Below are 15,513 nucleotides of genomic sequence, written 5' to 3' on the forward strand. Positions count from 1 at the left end.
AATAAAAAGAATACTACCAGAAGCGAGTGAAGCAACGGCCAAATGTCCACAAATTCAACTTATATTCATGTATAGTACATATTAGTTAAAAATTTTGGTATATACCAAATACCAATATATACCAACCAAATTTGTTGGTAGCCAAATTAATTGGTACCAAGTACACTTGGTACGGTACTGGTAGCTAAAATCTTATACCAACTATAGTTGGTACCAAGGTTGTCAAGATTGGGATCCTACCTAGGATCGTTTTTGGGTTTGCAAGATCGGGATCGAGATCCTAAGATCCCACAAAATAAAATATAATTTTAATTTATAATATTTAATCATGAAGAATATTTCAAACATTTAATTTTTTGTTCAAAAGTTATAAAAAACTTCAAAATATTAGTCATAAGTCACAATAAAAAATGATAAATGGTAGATTGGTAAGGGTAAAAGACATAAACTGATAAAAAAATTTCATTTGCAAAAAAAAAAAAATCAAGAAAAGGTAGGATCGGATCGGATCTCGATCCTACGATCTTACGATCCTACCTGCGATCCTACCCCAAATACGATCATTTTATGATCCGGATCGTTTTTCATACATAGGATCATAGGATCGTACGATCCTACAATCAGGATTGCGATTTTAACAACCATGGTTGATACGGTACACGGTTTGGAGAAAATAATCTCGGTACCGTACCAATTCCACCCGTAGTTGGTTGGGTTACATTTTCCCTTTTTTAATTAGATGAGACATATTTGAAAGAAAAAAAGATCGAAAGTTTATATAGCATATTGCCCATCTTATTAATTCTACTACTAATGATTTTTTTGAACATGATCATGAGTCATGACATGTTCAGATTTTTGTTCATTGATGATACGGTGTATATATAGATTTTCGGAAGGAGTTTCATTGATACGCATCTCCGATATCGTCCCTCCGACGTAACTCTCTGCATTCAGGTTAAGAATGTGCAGTTTCCGATTCCGATCATCTCTCGTATTTTCTATCTAAAATCCCCTTGTCAGAGAAATCGATGCCATCCCTAAAAGTAAGAATTTCACCCCTTTATTCGTCCTTCACGTTATATGGGTTTTCGTTCGTTTGTGTTTGGGTATTTGATTAACATCAATGTGCATTCTTCTAAAGATATAATTCTGAATTTCGTAACCATTTCAGGTTTCTGATTCAATGGCATAATTTTGATGTAATTTGAATTTTGAAATGCTTTAATATGTTCTCTTTCGTTTTGCTAGACAAGTAAAAGCTGGATTTGGGGATTCCATCCTTGTTGTGGTTTAGAGATTGTTATAAATGAAGAAAGACGAATCTCAAAACCTTAGCGGGAATCTCTTGCCACCTTCCGGTAGAACTCCATGTTTTCCGGTAGCCGACGGAAATAAAGAAAAATTGAAAACAGAGCAGTCAGGATCAACAATGTTCATCACAAATGGGCCTGTAATCGCCATTGAATTTGGTGATTTCAGTCATGATATAAGCAGAATGCCTGATTCCCCACCCAAGAACATTGGCCACCGGCGAGTGCGTTCTGAAATTGTTACTCTACTCGATGATATCACCTTCGGTAGCGATCTGGGTGTTGTGGGTAGCTTCGATGGTCCTTCATACTCCGAGAATGAAGAAGATTCATATTCTATGTACCTTGACACAGATAAGTTTAATTCTTCATCGGCAACATCTGGTTCTCACCTCCCCGACTCATCTAACGCCGCCCAAATCCCAAACTCATCAATAGCACCACCGCCGGAAAACCATGTCTCTAGCTCCGGCGACAGCTGTAGATTTAAACACACACATAGTATCTCCATGGATGGTCTTTCCTCAGGTCCAGAAGAGACATCTTCAACCGATGCTAAGAAAACAATGTCTGCTGCTAAGCTTGCTGAACTTGCTCTTGCTGATCCAAAACGTGCAAAAAGGTGCAAAATGCACCCTTTACTTATGCTAACTAAAAAAAAAGTGAAAAGACAAAACTACCCTTATAACTTGGTTTTCTTTTTCCCTTTTATTAGAATATGGGCAAATAGGCAGTCGGCTGTACGATCAAAGGAAAGAAAGATGAGATACATAACTGAGCTCGAAAGTCAAGTCCAAACACTCCAAACGCAAGCAACCTCATTATCTACCCAATTAACCATTTTGCAGGTTTGTGGAGGGCATTTACGTCTTTTTCATAGTCCATAGATCCGATATCTATCCCACATTATTCCATCTTTTTGGATTAAACAAAAAGTTATAGTTTTTGTCCTTTAACATTACATCGAGACTGAATCTCAGTTCAATACATGTCAAACTCAGTATTAATTTTGGTTGTACTCTTGTCAGAGAGAGACACATGGTTTAGTGGCGGAAAACACCGAACTAAAATTGCGGTTACAAGCCATGGAGCAACAGGTTCACGTACAAGATGGTAAGTTTTGAAGAAAAAAAAAATGATAAAAGAAAAAATTACAAATTTGGTCCCTATACTTTACTCAAAATCAAAATTCTGGTCCAATCTTTAACTGCTTTATGCTAATTCTTGTTGTGTTTAGTTTTAAATGATGCATTGAAGAAGGAGATACATCATTTGAGAGTAGTTACAGGACAAAATGTCATTAATGGTGGTCCAATGATGAACTTCCCGCCATCTTTCAGACCAAACCACCAGTTCCACCACCCCATGCACACACTCTTAACTGCACAACAGATTCATCAACTTCAAATTCAGTCACGAATGCAACATCAGTTTCAACAGCAACAGTTCCACCAATTTCAGCAGCGGCAACACCTCCACCAGTTTCAGCACCACCCATCTCCGCCACAGCCGCCAGGACAGCGGTTGCCGGAAAATAGTGATTTGAAAAATAGCAGCTCCTTGTCAACATAGAGCCTATCAAGTAGTAGTACATAACTACATATTCAAATTTTAGATGAAAATTGGGCAATTTTGCGTATATGATTATATATGTATGTGTAACTTATTATTTCAAACTCATGATTTTGTATAAAAAAGTACAACAAAAGTCATAGATTTGTGCCCTAATTTCATACAAACACGAACTTGAATCTATAAAGTTTATCAAAGTACAAAATATCGAATCTAGAAACATTCGATTAACACGTGACAATGACAAAGGATAAGATCCCATTTGTTCTCGTTTCTTGATTTTCCACATAAATCTTCAAGAACCGGTTTACATTACTGAGTAGCCGGGCCCACCTCCACCTTCTGGAACTGTCCATTCAATGTTCTGCTTCGGATCTTTAATATCACACGCCTGAAACTCAAAAAAAAGAAAATCAATAATCATATACCAATTTTCCCAAAAAAAAAAATTAGTTATTTAAAAAAAAAAATAAGAATTTGTCAAACCTTGCAGTGCAAGCAATTCTGAGCATTAATCTGGAGCTTCAATTCACCCTTGTCATCCGCAACATACCTGAATTTATACAAAAAAGATTAAAAAGAAAAATGGAAAGTGAGATTATTAATTAAAAAAATGAGTAGAAAGTTTTTATTTCTTACTCATATACACGTGCAGGACAATATCGGGATTCTGGAGCTCCATATTTTGGCAAATTTACAAGTTGAGGAATTTGTGGGTCCCTCAACCGAAGGTGAGCTGGTTGATCATGATCATGATTTGTATTGCTCCTATTAAACAAAACAAATTTATACAAAGAATCGTAATAATATAAATTTTATGTAATTTTTTTTTAAGATTAATATTTAATTGAAATACCTGTAAAGAGAAGTTGGCACATCAAAACTAACAATCCCATCTGGCTTTGGGTATTCAATCGGGGAGCTTACACTTGCTTCCTGTATACATAACCATTTATTTATAAATATTATTTTTGAACAATTATTTTTTCAAATATTTATAAAAATCATTTATCCAAACAACACTTTAGCTTACATGTGTTGCTTCATGATCTGGTTTTCCATGCTTCAAGGTAAATGGGACTCTTCCTTTAAGTAAATAGCTGTAAATGTGAATTTATATTCACATGTTTAATGTGTATAGAATTTTTTTTTTAATTTTTCTTTTAAAAAGGAAGGAAATATGAAATCTTACTGTTCTAGACCACTTATAGCTAAACCAGGAAAAAGCCCATATTCAAAAGCCTGCAAACATAAAGCCCATTAGTCACTAGAAAGAAAATGACAAAAAAAAAAAAAACAAAAAGAGTAAATTCAAGAAATAAAAGAAAAAGAAAATAATAAAATAAATGTTTTATTTTACTGGGCGATAGTTGCGTGCTTGATAAAGCTCTTCCCATATCCATGATTTTTTTAAACTTTCCCAATAATTTTTCATATTTGATCCCTTATTAAGTACTTCAAACGCAGATTCTGCTGCTAACATTCCTATAATAATAGAATAAATTGATAAATAAATATTTAAAAAATATTTCAGAAAAAGACTGCATACGTGGAAAAACTTAAGGAAAAGACAAACAAGGGCAAATTTGTCAAAAGTTAGGACTTAATAAGGAAAGCGGAAAGCCTAAGTTCCCTGATTTCTTTAATTCCCCATTAAGTCTTGTATGTGTAAAATGACCATTTTACCCTTACATTGAGAAATTTTTTTACCTGATTTCATGGCAGTGTGTGTACCCTTTATTTTTGGAACATTTAAGAAGCCAGCTGCACATCCAACAACTGCTCCCCCAGGGAACACTGGATATGGAATAGACTGAAAATTAACTAGAATTATCAATTATATTTTTTATTCACTTTATCATATAATAATTAACAATATAACAAAAAATAAACAATATAAATTTTAAAGTAAAATCATGATATCCACCTGAAAACCACCTTCATTCAAAGTCCGGGCCCCATATTGGACAACTGTCCCATTTTCAAGAAGAGGTCTGATTGCAGGATGACCTTTAAGTTTCTATAAGAAAAAAAAATTTACAAAAAAAAAATAATAATAATAAATAAAAGTATAAGAATAAGTTGTGATTTTCAATTTTTAAAGTTACCTGGAATTCATCATAAGGACTGAAATACGGGTTGTGGTAATTCAAAGCACAAACTAATCCAATGGAAACCTGCATACAGATGAAAGGAATGGAATTAACAATTCCAGTCCTTTTGTCAATTTCATCATAATACCAAATGGTGGAAAGAGATTTTATTATTATTATAATCATTTACTTGATTATCTTGCATATGATATAAAAAAGATCCTCCATAGGTTTTGTGATCCAAAGGCCAACCTAAAGTATGAACAACAGCACCAGGTTTATGCTTTTTGGCATCAATTTCCCAAACCTGTTAACATTTTTCAAAAACTAATCAACATAATTAATCTTTTAAAATAAATTAAACTGAATAAAATTGGTAATTATGATTAGAATCACAGCTTACCTCTTTAATTCCTAATGCATAAGTTTGATGTTGTCCATGTCCTTTCTCTCTTAGATTGTATTTCTTTATTAGTTTCTGTTAAAAAAATTTATGTTAGAAAAAATAAAAAAAGTTGGTTTTTTAAAATGTAGAAAGTGAGGATCAATATTTTTTTAATTTAAACCTCTGATAGTGCACCTCGACATCCTTCAGCAAAAAGATTTATACGCCCTGAAAATAAAGAGTGTTAGAAGGGTAAAATGGTCATTTACTCATATTCATAAAAAAATGCTACCTTTTAATTCTACACCAGGCTGAAAATTATCTTTTTTAGAGCCATCTTTCCCAATTCCCATGTCATTAGTTGCAATTCCAATAACATTTTCATTTTCATCAAATAAAATCTGTATGAATATGAAGCTTGTCATTCCACACACAGTGGAACACACACACACAAACACACACACACACACAGTTACCTCTTTAGCTGCAAAACCTGGGTATACTTCAACTCCTAATTCTTCAGCTTTCTGTCCTAACCAACGTACAAATTGGCTTAAACTGAATCAAAAAATATCAGTTTAGTAAGATTTAAGCAAGGTCAAAATGGTAATTAGTGAAAAAAGAAAGTATTTAATCACCTTATAACATAGTTTCCTTTATTATCGAAAGGATTTGGCAATGGGATTGCATGCTTTTCTGTAAGTAGCATGAACTTATCAGAAGAAACACTGACACTAATTGGTGCCTGTATAAGCGTTTGAATATATACAAAAATGTCCACATAAAAGTTATTTGTTGAAATTAACACAAAGCACATATGAAATCTTGTAATTCTTGTAGTTATAGAAGAAGCAATTGAGAAATTAAAATGTTACCTCTTCTTCTCTCCATTGTGGGATGAGTTCGTTCAATGCACGGGGTTCAAAAACATTTCCCGATAATATATGTGCACCTGTAAACAATTATGATTGTGATTATGATTTGAAGAAGCAATTATCGATTTAATGATCTTTGTTCAAAGATGATGATCAGAAATTTGACAATTCGCATAACAATTGAGCATTTCAAAAGTAAACTCTGTGATTTAAAAGAGGGAAAAGTTAAACCAAGCATACCTACTTCTGCCCCTTTCTCCACAACGCACACAGATAAGTCTACATCATTTTCACAGCATAATTGCTTCAATCTTATGGACGCGGATAAGCCGGCCGGACCTCCTCCGATGATAACCACGTCATAATTAATACAATCACGAACTGTTTCGCTACTGAATCCCCTTCTCAATATCGAAACCCCATTTCTATTTAAATTAGACACTCTAAATTGGGTCGAATTTAACTGATACCCAGATGAAAAAGATCGATTGAAACCCTTGAACGAAGTTGGGGTGATCTGAAACCATTTTTGTCTGGGGGAAATGTGTTTTGATGGTGAAGAAGGTGGTGTTGAGGGATCGTAGTAGCAATAGTTGGTGGAATGAAGTGATACGGATACGAATTTTCTTGACTTTGACTTGGAGGGGGAAGAAATGATCTTTCTGAACATTATGTAGCGGAAGAAGTGTTCCAAGATGAGAGATTTTCTTCTCCGAGGGGGTTTTAGAGGGAAGAAATTGCGGTTTTATAGTCTGAAAGAACGAAATAGTCTTCCTTTTTTCTTTGAATATCCGTATGTCAATGTTACTTGAGCCGGAAAAAGTGTTCAAAGAAGAAAAAAAAATGATATTTTTCATTTGCTGATCGGATTGGATCAGCACGTAAATCAAACAAAACTTTTTAAATATCTTACACGTTTCATTTGTCATGAGGAAATCATATTTAAAGGGAATATATAACAAAATAGTCATATCGCAATCGCGAACGTTTTGTAATATAAAGTACCATGATATCTTCATACTGATTGTTGGTTCCGACATATTCAACGACCTTGAGATGCGGTTGTCCAAAAAGTTTATGATGGTGTTCTTAAGCTGAAGAAAGTCCTTAGTACGAAAAATTCAATAGATAAATATACCAAGGTGTTCATCACAAAAAAGTTATAGTTTGCCCCCCCCCCCCCCCACACACACACACACACACACACACACACACAGAGAGAGAGAGAGAGAGTTGAATGGCACAGAAAGAAAAAACGTAGTTGTTCAAATATTCAGAATGGTCGGGGAGAGAATGCTCCATTGATGAGCGAATAAGAAAGCATTACCAGACATCAGAAATCACGTTGCGTTGCCGGGTACCAGAATGTGTTTGGCACTTGGTAAATGCATTGGGCATTTGATAGAAGTGTTGGGCACTTGTAAAGGCGTTGCCTAGCTGTTAAATGCGCTCCAGCAACCGGAGAATGCATTGTTGGAGCTAAAAAGGTGTTGTTAGGTCTTGAGAACATGCTCCTAGATGCATGGCAAGTGGCCATATACATCCTTCAAATTAAGGTTGAAGAATCTAGAAGTAATTGTATGGCGGCTTATGATTGGTTGATCCGATTTAGGGCTTAATTAATTAAGAATAGACATAACCCATCAAAATCATATGTTTGCCTATAAATAGGCACTCTTATCTTCATCAACATTTGTGAAGCATATGGCGCGTAGTGTGTGTGTGAAGCACGCACAAATTTCAAGAGTGCAATCATTGTGAGTTTGAGAACATATTTTTTGGAGCAGTTTGTTAGCAAGATGGATTCCTTTTGTTTAAGAGTTCAAGTGAGCTGCAACCTTTTGTGACTGATTTTAATTGTTTTTGGAAGATTAATAAAATCTTCTCTCTCTCATTCGTTCATGGATGTAGGTTAAATCAACCGAACCACGTTAAATACTATGTTCAGTTCTACAGTTTTTCAGAAGTTTATTCCACGTGTTTTACATAATTTGTTTATCATTTGTCACTTTAATTTGTTTTTGTTGGATCCCAACATGATCCTATGTACATCTACACTATAATAAATCAAATATAACCAAATAGATAGAATAACCTCAAACTTGTCGACTTGAACACCCTTTTTTTTCTTTTTGGTGTTCATAGATTGGCAATATTATCATTGATGGTTCTTTGGTATTTTCTTATTTCCATTCAAACTTTTTTTTTTCTTATTTTCCCAGTTTTCTGCATTCAATTGCAATCTCTAAGTTATTCAACTTATAAATGCATAATATTTAGAAAAAAAATAAAGACAGAAACAAATTAACAAACACATCTGAATGGCTTATTACAATCAACAAGTTATATGAACCCTCATCAAGGGTAAGGTAGAGTTGCGATATGATTATGAGCAACAGTGCCAATCCACAACATCCCATTAGCTTCCCTAACTTCACTAACCAGTTTCATCACTACACCTTCCTTGTCTTCAAGAACATCTAAGATCTTCCCTTGTTCATCAAAAAGAGATATCACTGAGTACATTTTCATTCCCATTATTCGAGCCAAATAACGCATTTGAAATGGCAAACGAAAGTACACACTCCTCATCCAAGGATTATTTGTCAAGATTTCTTGAGCTTTTGTCCTACAACAATCAATAGCTACCCAAAACTGGCCTTGTTCGTTTATTCTTATATTGTCCGGGAAACCAGGTAAATTTGCCACAAGTTCGACTTTGCCTTTCTTTTCACCCTTTAACCATAGTTTCATAAGCCTACAAAAAATAAAAATCAAAGTATACTTGTCATCGCATATACTTAAACAATTCTTAATATAATTATATAAGGTATTAATTTGAAGAATTGATAAGATTCATCTAAAATCAGTACCTGCAGTTTGTAGTCTCGGTGAACAAAAGAAAAGATTCGTCCTTCGATAATTGAACCCCATTCGGGAAAGCCAAGCCATCTAATACAACATGAGTTGATTTTGTTGGAGGGTCATATCTAAGTAGTCTTCCACTTGCCTCCCCTTCCAACATTATAAAGAAATGGTTCCTAAACAAATCCAAGTTATCATAAGATAAAAAAAATGTGAATATATTAATAACATCTCACATTTTTTATGTATTCCACATGGACCAAACGTATATCAAGCATTTAGATCAAATAATAAACCAAAAGGCTGTAAAGGAGACCAATGTATAAAAAGGGTTATGGAACTCACACTCTATTGTACTTCTGGCTGGTGTCTGTGAAGAAGATAGATCCATTACTATGTATATCAAGGTCATTTGCAAAGAGTATCGGCTCTCCACCCATATGGGTGGATAGTGGTGTTGCTAGGCCACCGTCTGGACCAACCACCATAAGCCCATAGTACGCATCAGCAATGTATAAATTTCCGCTACTTTTATCAAACCTCAATCCTAGTGGTCGTCCACATAATGCCTCCATTTTCCATTGCTTGTATGTTGTTGAGTCTTTTCCGGTCATGCATAACTTTTCTGACCTTTTGACGTTTCGAATTAAGCATGATATATGTATATATATTATATGCATGTATGCATGTATGTATGTGTATGTATGTATGTATCTAATATGCAAATAAAATATTTGAAAACTTACCAGTCTCGCGAAACAAGAGCGAATGTTACCCATCCTCGACCTTCGCCTGCCCACTTCACAATCCGACCATCAGCCATACCAGTATAGGGTCCATTTCCCAATGGATCAAATTCCAAGGACTCGGGTCCAAACACTTTATCCACATGCTCCAAGTTCCCAAGCCCTAGCCGGCTAAGATTGTCTGCTGGCCAACTCTCCATCACTTGGTCATATGGTGCAATATCGTTTTTCACAGGTCGGAAATCATGTCCACCAACTGGACTCATGTCGAAAGGATCCATTATCAAAAACCCTAAAACAATAGCAAGAAGAAGAACCAAATGTTGTTGCAACCGGCCATCTACCTCGTCCAATCTCTTTTTCTTCTCCATAAGTAAAGAAAAGCCCGACCGAATGGAAACGGTCGGAATGAAAGTTGTGATATGGGTTTGTAGTTTGTATATGAATGGATTTATGTTGTAAGAATTACTACATGCACTTGTTGTGAAGTTATAATTGGTTGAGTTTAGGTTGCCTTTTGTTGCTCATGAATTGTGCATTGGTTCTTGTTGTGTTCTTTCTCATGTAATGTGGTTCACCTATGTCACTTTGCAACTTTTTCTTGATCTTGGCCATTTCTTCGCAACTTAAATTTCTTTTGAGGTAAATATATTTTAATTAAACCAATTCTGCATTTCGCTTATATGTAAAATAATAACATACGACATTAGTTCTCATCCATAACCAATGCATGTTCGTTAGTTTATGTAAAATAATAATATCTTTTTAGTTTTTCCATTTCACACATAACTTTTTGCAACTTAATTAGAGATGTGTAAAACTTGGTCCACATCGACGAGAAAAAAAACGGACATGAGCCCTATGTCTTCGCTTCGGTTCACCATTCTTCACTTATAAAAACTAGACAAAATGCATAAATGATCCATGTGACTTACCAAATATCACAAACTCAGTCATTGCAAAAAAAATTGACGAACATGGTCCTTGTGGTTTCCGAAACTTGCATAAATGTTTCTTTTTGCTCACATCGTTACTTTTCCTCCATTACTGTGAGAGTAACTTGGTTTTTTCAGGTTTAGCAGGGACTGAGTTTGTGACCATAGGTAAACCATAGGGATTATTTATGTAATTTTATCTATATTTCATGTTTATAAATTTGTGACTTTTCCACCATTTTACTTTTTAAAATGTCATTTTGACCCTCGTCACTTTGAACTTTATAAAATGTTACTTTCATCTCTCCATTTTTTTTTGAATTTTGGTATTTATCCTCGTAATATATGTAATATGATTTTCTGTAATAACCTTCATTCGTTAACCTAAAAAAAATATTTTTTTAAGTACACATTTGTGTCGGTATAAATTCAATAACTTCAAGGCGGTTAACATTTCAACGTAAATTTAGAACTTTTATTCGTTAATTTTTTTTAAAAAAACTTACGTGCTTTTTTATGTATGTATCGGTTTAAAATCAAGTTTGTCTACGTTTCTGTAACATCTATTTTTTTAGGTATTTGATTTTAGACCCTTGAGTTATGAAATGTTTGCAAATTGGGTCCCCAAGGGCAATTCTGTGACCTTTTGGTGCAGCTTGAGTACGCTGCCTACTCCTGTACACCGGGCGTATGTGGTTCAGACCAAAACCCTAATATTTAGGGTTTGTGCACTATTTAAGTACCATTATAGCCCCAAGACTTTTCCCTTTATCAGCCTTCATCCCAAGATCGACCCTCCTTGCAAACCCTAGTTTATTTTGAGCATTTTGAGCTTTTGGAGTGAGTTGTGTGCTTCCTTGTTTGTGAAGAAGGACCTTCAAGGAGTAGCTTTACTCTCAAGACTTTGGATCCAACATCTTCTCTTCATTGTGCACTATTTGGAGGTATAAAGCTCCAAACTTGGCTTATGTTTCTTTAGATCTTAGTAAAGCCTTGATTTTCATCCTTTTTGTTCCAAACCCAAGATCTTGGAGAGTAAAAGGTACTCCACAGCCTTTAAGGTGTCCTTTCAGACGTTTTAAGGCATCTTAAGTCATAAAAATGCAAGCTTGGACCTTGATTTGTCCCCATGAAAGAGTTAGGGTGTAGAAAAGTGTAACGCCCATTTCTGGTATGTAATTTAAATATGGTATGTTTTTTCCTTCCTTAAGAGGAACTCGACGAGTCAGTAGCCCGACTCGTCGAGTAGAGACGGGATTTGCACGTGTCTTTTGTAGGTGACTCGACGAGTCTGTATTCCGGACTCGGCGAGTCCGCCAGTCTGGATGAAACCCTAAATCCCAGGGTTTGTACCCTATTTAAACGTCATTATAGCCTCCCACCCCAGCCTCCAGCACCTTTAGAGCATTTCTCTGTAAAACCTTAGTCCCTATTGTTGAGCTTGAGTGTTTTGTGATAGCTTAGGAGTTGTAGAAGAGAAGAAAGGAAAGAAGATCAATAGAAGAGAAAGGAGATCCAAGAGCTAGCTTCCATCTGCTTCATATTCTGGTAATAAAGTTATTACCTTGCTTATTCTTCCATTAAACCCTCTTTTATGCTTGATTATGTCTCTTTTGGAGCTTTATATGATTCATACTCGAGATTTGAGCTCCCCTTAGGATGGAGACCATAGATCTGGATGTTATTGAGCTCTAGGAACTCAATATAGCTACCTTTATGCAAATATAGCCTTGTTCCAAACCCTAAGTGCTTAGTGTTGGATGATTTTGGTGTTTCAGCCCCATTGTCGTGTGCATGCACGTAAAGTTGGAAACTTTACGTGCAAAACCAGCCCTAGAAGCCCAGATCTACGAATTGGATGCACTGAAATCGACTAGAATCGACTGTATAGTAATGGTATGCAGGAGACTCGGCGAGTCCCCGCCGTGACTCGGCGAGTCCAAGGCAATCTTATTGCCTCAAGAACAGACTCGACGAGTTGTTCATACAACTCGGCGAGCCACAGTCTGGACGTGTTCATATGATGAAGGAGAACTCGACGAGTTGTTCATGCAACTCGGCGAGTCGGATGAAGTAAGATTCGACGATAGTACGGGAGAAGAACTCGTCGAGTTGTTTCCAAACTCGACGAGTTGAAGCGAGTAGAGGATTAGAAAAGGTGTTAGGAACTCGGTGAGTTGGCGGCCCAACTCGGCGAGTCCGGTCAACTGAACGTTGACTTTGACTAGGAGGTTGACTTGGACCAGGGGTAAATTAGTCATTTTACCCTGAGAACAGTTATCAGTATCTGATTTAGTGTCTATGGAATTTGTAGCCGGGGAGTTCCGGAGCAGCAGTCAGCCAGTTTCAGATTTAGCATCTCAGCAGCCAGCGTTACGAGGTGAGTTTTCCTTCCAGTAGGAACGGGTCTACGGCCACAATGCCGGCCCGTTTAGTTAGCAGTAGTTCCGGATTTCGGTCCGATGCAGTAGTTCAGTGTGCTTGATGTCTTCGTGACACAAGCATGTATTTGTGTTATGTGTTCCGGTCTTTTGTCCGATGCAGTTTGCAGTATGTGTGTTTATGCTAGTAGTTATGATTATGCTATGCTATGTTCAGTTAGTTCCGGACTTCGGTCCGATGCAGTTTCCGGACTTCGGTCCGATGCAGTTTCCGGACTTCGGTCCGATGCAGAGGGCAAGGCCCTGGTTAGTTCTGGACTTCGGTCCGATGCAGTTTCCGGACTTCGGTCCGATGCAGAGGGCAAGGCCCTGGTTAGTTCCAGACTTCGGTCCGATGCAGAGGGCATGGCCCTGGTTAGTTTCCGGACTTCGGTCCGATGCAGTGGGCAAGGCCCAGTAGTTGCTTTATATGTTATTGTATGGTATGTGGTAGTTTGGGGGGAGCTCACTAAGCTTTGTGCTTACAGTTTCAGTTTTGGTTTCAGGTACTTCCGCTAGCAAGGGGAAGAGCTCGGGATGATGGCATGGCACACACCAAAGTTATAGCTTTAGCCTGGGAGTTTTACTCAGATATTTTGATATGATATTGCTTCAGTTTGGATTTGATACATTTGCTATGGCATTTTGAGACATACGATTCTTGGTTTTATTGTATGACATTTGATATTGTGGGTTTTTAGTAATATTAAAACAAAAAATTTCGGGTTGCATTTTTGGGCTGTTTCAAGTTGGTATCAGAGCCTTGGTTTGAGGGATTCAGGCACACTCTCGGGTGTGACTAGACTCAAACTAAGGAAATGGTGAAAAGATTTTCAAAAGAAAATGTTTTCGAAAGAATTTTTAAAAAAGAAAACTTAAAAAGAAAAGAGTTTTTGAAAAAGAGAAAAAGGGTGTGGTGCATGCGATCAGCCGAGCTCAAGTAAGTACTCCCAAATTACCCATACAAGTTTATGTTATGATTATCAGTTTCAGTTTCAGTAGAACATCATGCTAGAATAGGACTAAGGATCTAGGAGGATGCCTTATGTGCTTGCTATATGTGTTTCAGCTTTACGAGAATTACATGCTAGTATTGAGTAGATAGTAGTAGGATAGCCTGTTTAGGTTATGTCTGATAGTATGAGCTTAGCATTGTATGCGAGTACAGTTTCTTGTTATGAGGATAGAATTGCTTGAGTAGTTTCTGTGTCTGAGTGTTGCTTGCTTTGTGCTTTGTGGAACTCTGAGTTATGGGAGTTAGCCATTAGGTGAATACGTCACGTCACATGTGATCAGGGTTGAATAATCTCAGAGTGCTGGATTTGGCCCTATTGCGCAGCTCTTGTTTGAGTCTAACCGTTGTAAGGACGAGTCTTGTACTCGAAGGATTATTTGATCCTCGTCACATGTGATGGTATTCAGGTGATGGCTAATTGGCATTACGAGGAGGCCTTCAGCAGCTGAGGACTGGGTTGGGTAGAGTCAGAGATTTCCCCAGGGCAAGCCTAAGATGAGAGTAGCAGAGATCAGTAACAGTAGAAGTGGCTTGGTGGAGTCAAGGCAGTTCTTGAGGAAAGTACAGATAGATGTGGAAGGTAGTATGGGCCTGTACTACTGAAAGCAGATGATCCGTACTTGAACCAAGGAAGGCTGAGATGAGACCAGGGAACTTGTAAGTAGTAGCGATCCCTCGAGATATATCAGTGTTTCTGACGTTTATCATGTTGTGATTTCAGAATGGTGGTTTTACGCCCTAGGCCAGCAGTCGGCAGTTCAGGAGCCGGCGAGGGATCAGGATCAGGCTCGGGGGCCGAGCATCTAGATGAGCAGACCAGGGAGTTCCTCTCTTCAGAGGTTACTCGCACCATACTTGAGCATACTCCTGTGATCTTTGGATCGGTCAAGGAGGGCATCCTAGAGCTTCTGGATGAGAAGCTGGGCGCGTTCCGTACTGAGATAGCGGCCATGATGGGATCGCGCACATTGACGTTCAGGGAGTTCAGAGCTTGTGGAGCTCCTGACTGCCATGGGGTCCGAGACCCCATTGCGAGTACTAGATGGTTGGCTGATGTTGCCAACACTTTCCGCACTAGCAGATGTCCCAAGGGGGACAAAGTCAGACTCATATCCTGTCTCCTGAAGGACAGGGCACAAGATTGGTGGGAGGAGATCGGGCATGTTATCGGAGATGACACGGCTCTTGATGCGATGACCTGGGCTGATTTTACTACCAGGTTCAGAGCTGAGTTTGCACCGGTTATTGAGGTACAACAGTTAGCTAGGGAGTTTCAGGATCTCACCCAGACTAC

The 15,513-nt window shown here is 37.3% G+C and overlaps 3 protein-coding genes across 3 annotated transcripts; 1 reads left to right on the top strand and 2 right to left on the bottom strand.

Annotated features, from left to right (window-relative positions):
* The first annotated feature begins 833 nt into the window (after positions 1–833).
* Positions 834–2,935, top strand: LOC145159547 (putative transcription factor PosF21). The gene is made up of 5 exons (XM_079078556.1): positions 834–1,046; positions 1,252–1,935; positions 2,029–2,161; positions 2,342–2,426; positions 2,551–2,935. The coding sequence occupies exons 2-5, from the start codon at positions 1,310–1,312 to the stop codon at positions 2,883–2,885; spliced, it is 1,179 nt and encodes a 392-aa protein (XP_078934682.1). The 5' UTR covers positions 834–1,046; positions 1,252–1,309; the 3' UTR covers positions 2,886–2,935.
* A 22-nt stretch (positions 2,936–2,957) lies between these two features.
* Positions 2,958–7,041, bottom strand: ETFQO (electron-transfer flavoprotein:ubiquinone oxidoreductase). Its single transcript, XM_079078548.1, has 18 exons — positions 6,479–7,041; positions 6,239–6,315; positions 6,002–6,108; positions 5,840–5,921; positions 5,656–5,764; positions 5,545–5,591; positions 5,382–5,456; positions 5,169–5,285; positions 4,994–5,062; positions 4,813–4,905; positions 4,596–4,698; positions 4,246–4,370; positions 4,078–4,127; positions 3,919–3,985; positions 3,742–3,821; positions 3,525–3,653; positions 3,372–3,438; positions 2,958–3,276 (listed from the first exon to the last, which is right to left on the bottom strand). The coding sequence occupies exons 1-18, from the start codon at positions 6,906–6,908 to the stop codon at positions 3,193–3,195; spliced, it is 1,911 nt and encodes a 636-aa protein (XP_078934674.1). The 5' UTR covers positions 6,909–7,041; the 3' UTR covers positions 2,958–3,192.
* A 1,518-nt stretch (positions 7,042–8,559) lies between these two features.
* On the bottom strand, positions 8,560–10,244 carry LAP3 (Calcium-dependent phosphotriesterase superfamily protein). The gene is made up of 4 exons (XM_079043895.1): positions 9,850–10,244; positions 9,449–9,733; positions 9,112–9,279; positions 8,560–8,996 (listed from the first exon to the last, which is right to left on the bottom strand). The coding sequence occupies exons 1-4, from the start codon at positions 10,218–10,220 to the stop codon at positions 8,597–8,599; spliced, it is 1,224 nt and encodes a 407-aa protein (XP_078900021.1). The 5' UTR covers positions 10,221–10,244; the 3' UTR covers positions 8,560–8,596.
* Between the last annotated feature and the right edge of the window lie 5,269 nt (positions 10,245–15,513).

This window comes from Lactuca virosa, chromosome 1, assembly GCF_052849685.1.
Source record: "Lactuca virosa cultivar CGN04683 chromosome 1, Lactuca_virosa_CGN04683_v6, whole genome shotgun sequence".
Classification (NCBI taxonomy): Eukaryota; Viridiplantae; Streptophyta; class Magnoliopsida; order Asterales; family Asteraceae; genus Lactuca; species Lactuca virosa.